Raw genomic sequence first — 5168 nt, 5'->3', positions numbered from 1 at the left:
CCCTCGGAATTGGACTTGGAAGCATCACCCTGGAGCAAAACAGAAGACTTCAGCAAGGAGGGTGAAGGGCCGTGGTGCATGGACACCCCTCTGAAAAAACGGATTCCCATCTCCAACACCACACCTACGGATCCACTGAATTTCGTACCACGATGCAACATCACCTTTCACAAAATGATGCATGCACATATTTATACCACAGACTAATTAACCTCCTACCAGGAAGACAGACTGCCTCTGGCTCCAAACGCGGTCCCAGAAAGGGATCAGAAAAAAACAAAAACAAACCATTGCTTAATTTTTGCTGCTGGAATTGCACATTGGGCAGGACAGATATCTGATGAGCAATTTTGGGAGAAAAAATTAATCCTACTTATCTCTTTTAATTTATACACCATGGCTTACAACTCCCTATACATGGCTCTTTCTAGTGATGCTCCGATAAAGCAATCCAGGATTCAGAAGGGGCACAAGGGACACCAACTCTCCAACGCAGCTAATGGGCATGTGTTGATGGACGTCCCACCAGCACAGAGAGGATGATAACGACTGCCCTGGGTGGCTGCTCCCCGCCCAGCTGCCACACACAACCAAAGCAGAAGTTTGGGGAATCATCATTTTGGGGATTTAAATTCTGCTATATCATTTCGAATGCCAAGAGCTGAGCGAGAGCTGCCCGCTTTGACATGAGCCCATCCTTGGGAGCGGAGAGAAGATGGTTACCATGGTTCGCAGCGTGGTGCTTGGGCTCTCGCTCCGTCTTGCGGCATGGACCTGATTAGGGACATCCCTGCGCACCCCCTGATTCTGTCCATTGGCACCGCAGAAAGGCGCTTAGGGTGTGGTATAGTCACGTTACACCCGACGGGTGATGGTGCTCACCAGAACGATGCCCATCCGAAAGAGGAGGACTCACGGCTGAAACCACAGCTCTGGCAAAGGGCACCAAGCCCCGTGGCGATGTACATCAGGAGGGAGGAGAGGTGGGAAGGGAGGCAGGATGCTGGGATGAAAGAAGCCAAGCAGACCCTCACTGCAGCTGGGAGAGACCAGGAGCCCCAGAAAACCCCACCAAGGCTCAGCTGCATCCCCGGGAGCCCTGGCCAGCACTGCGGAGGTTTGGTGCTTGGGTACGTGTTTGTGTAAAAACCCAGAGGGGCCCCAGGATGCAACAGGAGGAACAGACAGCATCTGACACAAGGTCCAGTGCCCTGCGCCTCTTTGTTAAGCAAAACCCCAGAGGGATGAGCTGTAATGCTCCCCAATGGTGTCAGTAAGCAGTTAAAGGGGATTTTTTTCCAGGCAGACTGGACGCTCTCAGATAGGTGTTTTTAAGGCTAAAGAGCGTGCGATGTGACGTGTTGGCTCAAAAACACTCCTGAGGATCCAGGACTTCTGTGCTGTTCAGGGAAGCTCATCCTGTAGGACGCAGACTGGGAAGGTCAGGAATGCACCTTGCAAGGGGGAGCAGTAAACTCAGGCTGGCCTGAACTTCGCTGGAGTCAAAACTGCGTCTCCGTATGAACGGGGCTCCAGCTGGCTCCAGGTACGCTCCCCGCTGAGGCTCCCAGCTCAGCCCGGCACGGCCCTGCCAGGAATTACTCATTCTCCCTAATGGGTTATTAAAAAGGAATAAATAACGGGAAGGATTTTATGTGATTTGTATTCCTGGAGTGCTCTTTAACAGCCCAAAGGAAAGTTTTAAGGTGCATGATGAGATGCGTGCCGAGATGGGAAACCAGAGCTATGCGGGGACTTCCCACCCCCTCCCCAGCACCAAACCCCACGTCTGGAGGGCATGAAGCATCCCCTCTGAAACACCACGTGCCGGACTCGGTACAGTGCAGACAAGCATCTCGCAGCCAGAGCTGCTGCCCGTTACCTGTTCTTGCACTCCCAGTTTGCCTTTCTGGATAGAAAAGGGGTTATGAGAGAACAGGGAGTTAAAATCCTTTTGGGAAATGAGGGTATGTCCAGATGGCCCAGACCGTTCCAGGGCTGAACCAGCTGGTACCGAAGAGAACTGACATACTGGGACACAACGGGGAAGGGCTGTTGTGCTGAAGGAAAAGCCAGACTTCTTGGAAAGGACAGAAAGGGAAGAAAGCGGTAAAGAGAAAGACGGGGTAGGCAGAAGAATCAGGTTCGCCGTGTGCTGCACTTCGGAGATCCACCGCTTCCTTGACCTGAACAGGACCATTTCACACCCTGACCCGGGCTGTCTTGCTGGTGATCCCAGCATCCCAGCCAGCCTTTCTGGGACATGTCACAGTGCAGCTGCCACTGTCCTACTGAGCATGGGGCTCCCTGACACATGTCCACAAACAGGCTTGATTCCAGGTCCCTTTGCTCCTGGGCACCCTCCGCTGCCTGCGATGGAGGGAACTCCTGGCAGGCTGGCCAGCACTCAGCATCACTGTCTGCATCCCTGGGGAGGTCCTCAGGATGTGACCGTGCTGGGGAGGGGCTGTGACAGCCCCATGGGGACCGTTCCCCAAGGCAGGTGGACAGAAAGGGGTCGGTGAGAGCCAGGGCTGGAGCCACATCAGCTGCCCCAAAGCACCCACCTTAATTTACCTGGCTCCCCCAGAGAAAGAAGGGACTTAAAATCAAGGCTGCCTTGACAATGAGGACAACAAAAAAGGAAAAAAAACAAATAAACAAACCCCAAAACACCCAAAAGAACGACAGCTACTACAATGAGGACAGCACCACGGTGTGTGACCAGGCACCACAAGAGAGACAAGCACGGCGGGCGGTGGGACGTGCTGCGTACGTACCCCCGAGGAGTCGCCAGGCAGCTGAATACAGCTCAACTGCCCGCTCGCGTCTTCTCGCTTGGAGATCTCCTGAAGGAGAAACGGGGGGAGGGAGGGGGGAGGAAGGGGAAGGAGGGGTTCAATTTTCACAGTTTCAACAGCAGGACTGAATGGGGAAATCGAGAAACACATGAGAAAAGGCAAGGAAAGGGTGGGAGATCTCAGATGGAGCGAAGCCCTTCGAAGGGACCAGCCTTACCTTTAAATTGTTTCGAACAGAGCTTGCTTCTGTTCTCCTAAGTGATAATTGTGCTAATGAAACACCAGCTAATTATTGAAAACATGATTTTTTTTTTCTTTGCAGCTGCATAATAGGATCTTTATTTATTATGCTTTCATTAAGCAGCAATGGAGGCTCTTAATGAATGTTTGATTAACACAATATCAGTCCTCTTACAGCCAGGTGAAATACCTCATTTAAGGAAAACCACCAGAACCTGCCATGAGTTCAGATCCCTCCTCACCCCATTAGTGGGGACACCGTTTAAACCAGCGAGGTGCCCAAACGCGGCAGGGGTCTGTGGGTGGGGGACACAGCCCCATCCTGGGGGGCTTTGCCACACCATGGCCCCAGCATCTCCTCATGGCACCAGAAGTCAGTCTTTCCCTCCCCACTTAGAACACACACATCATTTTTGACCTCGCTGGGTTTCCCCTTCCTCGGAGGGGCTCTTCCAAATCACCCCGGCATGCTGTGTGGCATGGCCATGCCAGGTCCCATCCCGTGGGGCTGCGGGAGGTTACACATGGCAGCAGGAGGGCACAGGTTGTCCCACTGGACTAATTGCTTACCTACAGGGCAACAGATCTTTCCTTCGGTTGCTACATGGGATGCAAAACTCATCCCCCTGTAGGCTGGGATGAAGAATTTAAGGAAGACTGATCAGCTTTGGGATCTGGCTGGGCCACCGGTGTCTTGCTAAGCATGTAATGGAGACTTAATTGAAAGTATTTGGTTGTAACAGAGAGGGACATGGAAAAGCCATTGGAAGAAAACACAGAAATACTTGTCCTTCACAAGGAAACCCCCACGGAAACCAATAGGAATGCAAAAGGTGAGGGATGCAAGAATCACCATCCAAAATCCCTACTGCAGGAGAAGGGACTGTCCCCTCCGGCTGGAGCCCAGAAGTCACAGTCCCTATTTCTCCAGGGATGCTCCATCCAGAGAGCAGGTGATGTTCTCCTGCACAGGACAGGATGGAGGTGCTGGAAGAGGGTCCTGGGAGGGAGGGGGGCACAAAGGAGGGGAAGGAACAAACCCACGAGAGAGGACAGCTGAGGACAAGGGGACAGGAAACTGGGGGGATTACCAATGGAAGAATACACCTTGGAGATAATATTGTTAGGACGTCCCTCGGGAGAGGAGCTTTGTGCGTGACAAAGAGGAATCATTGCTTGCTTCAGAGAGAACTCCCCAGAGCAGGGACCAGAGAGGTCAGGCAGCAATTTCAAACTAGCAGCTCCATCAAACAGAGTCCCCTGCTCACCTTCCCCGCACCAACCCCAGGCTGGAGTTAAACCAGAGAAGGCACGGTCAAAAATAACCACGCTGCATAAAGTGCTGCGTGTGCCTCTTGCAAGAGAGAGGCAGGTTACCAAATAAAAAGAAAGGAGAAGAAAAAAAAAAGAAAATGAAAAAAAAAAGAAACTCAACCCTGCAAAATATATTGCTTTGTATGTAAAGTTTGGAACAGGTCCTTTTTGTTTCTCAGACACTTATATACATCTGCTGCCTAGCAACTGGGGCTGCAAAGCTGTGCACTAAAATTAACGAGGTGCTTGCAGATTGAGGAAAGGCACTCAAGGACCCGGGAGATAAAGGGAGCAGCCCCGGGATTGTGTTTCAGCCCAGGAATCTGAAGGGGAATGGAAAAAACCCACTGAAACCCAACTGAGAAGAAGGGTCAAGTGCAATCACAGGAGGGAGACGCTGGGGTTTGCTTACAGTGAGAGCTGATCTCTCTGTTAATTCTGCTTAGGGAAGGATCCTTTGTGCGCTGTCTAGCAAAAACAGGATCTGTTTGCAAAGCTCCACACCAGCAAAGCTGAATAAACATAAAACTGTACGGCCAGACCTGGCTCCCGACCTCCAGCAGACATTTGCTCCCCATCTGCTGCTGTGGAAACTTGTGAACTTGGGTTGAGCCGAGGGATCTCTCGATCCCATTGCAATTTACTGCAGGAGCGTGGAGAACTCGGAATAACAAGCACGTGGAAGGAAGATTATTATTAAAATGCCATCATCAAAGCCTGAGATACAAAACAGCACTGTGATCAGTCATAAGTTACAGAAATCTGGTGCGAGTTCATCAGAATGGCCACGGCTGGGCAGAATCGGTCAGAGAG

At 51.6% G+C, this 5168-nt stretch overlaps 1 protein-coding gene across 1 annotated transcript in view; it reads right to left on the bottom strand.

Moving 5' to 3' along the window:
- Positions 1 to 5168, bottom strand: part of CACNA1G (calcium channel, voltage-dependent, T type, alpha 1G subunit) — a 99211-nt gene that overhangs the window by 56707 nt on the left and 37336 nt on the right. Inside the window, 2 exon segments of the mRNA XM_010072428.1 lie at positions 1 to 29; positions 1883 to 1909. The exon segment at positions 1 to 29 is cut by the window's left edge and continues 16 nt beyond it. Coding sequence (XP_010070730.1) covers positions 1 to 29; positions 1883 to 1909 — 56 coding nt within the window.

The sequence above is a fragment of the Pterocles gutturalis genome, unplaced genomic scaffold (genome assembly GCF_000699245.1).
Source record: "Pterocles gutturalis isolate BGI_N339 unplaced genomic scaffold, ASM69924v1 scaffold7452, whole genome shotgun sequence".
NCBI lineage: Eukaryota > Metazoa > Chordata > Aves > Pterocliformes > Pteroclidae > Pterocles > Pterocles gutturalis.
The sequence above is the reverse complement of the archived record's forward strand: the minus strand, read 5'-3'. Positions and strand labels throughout refer to the sequence as shown.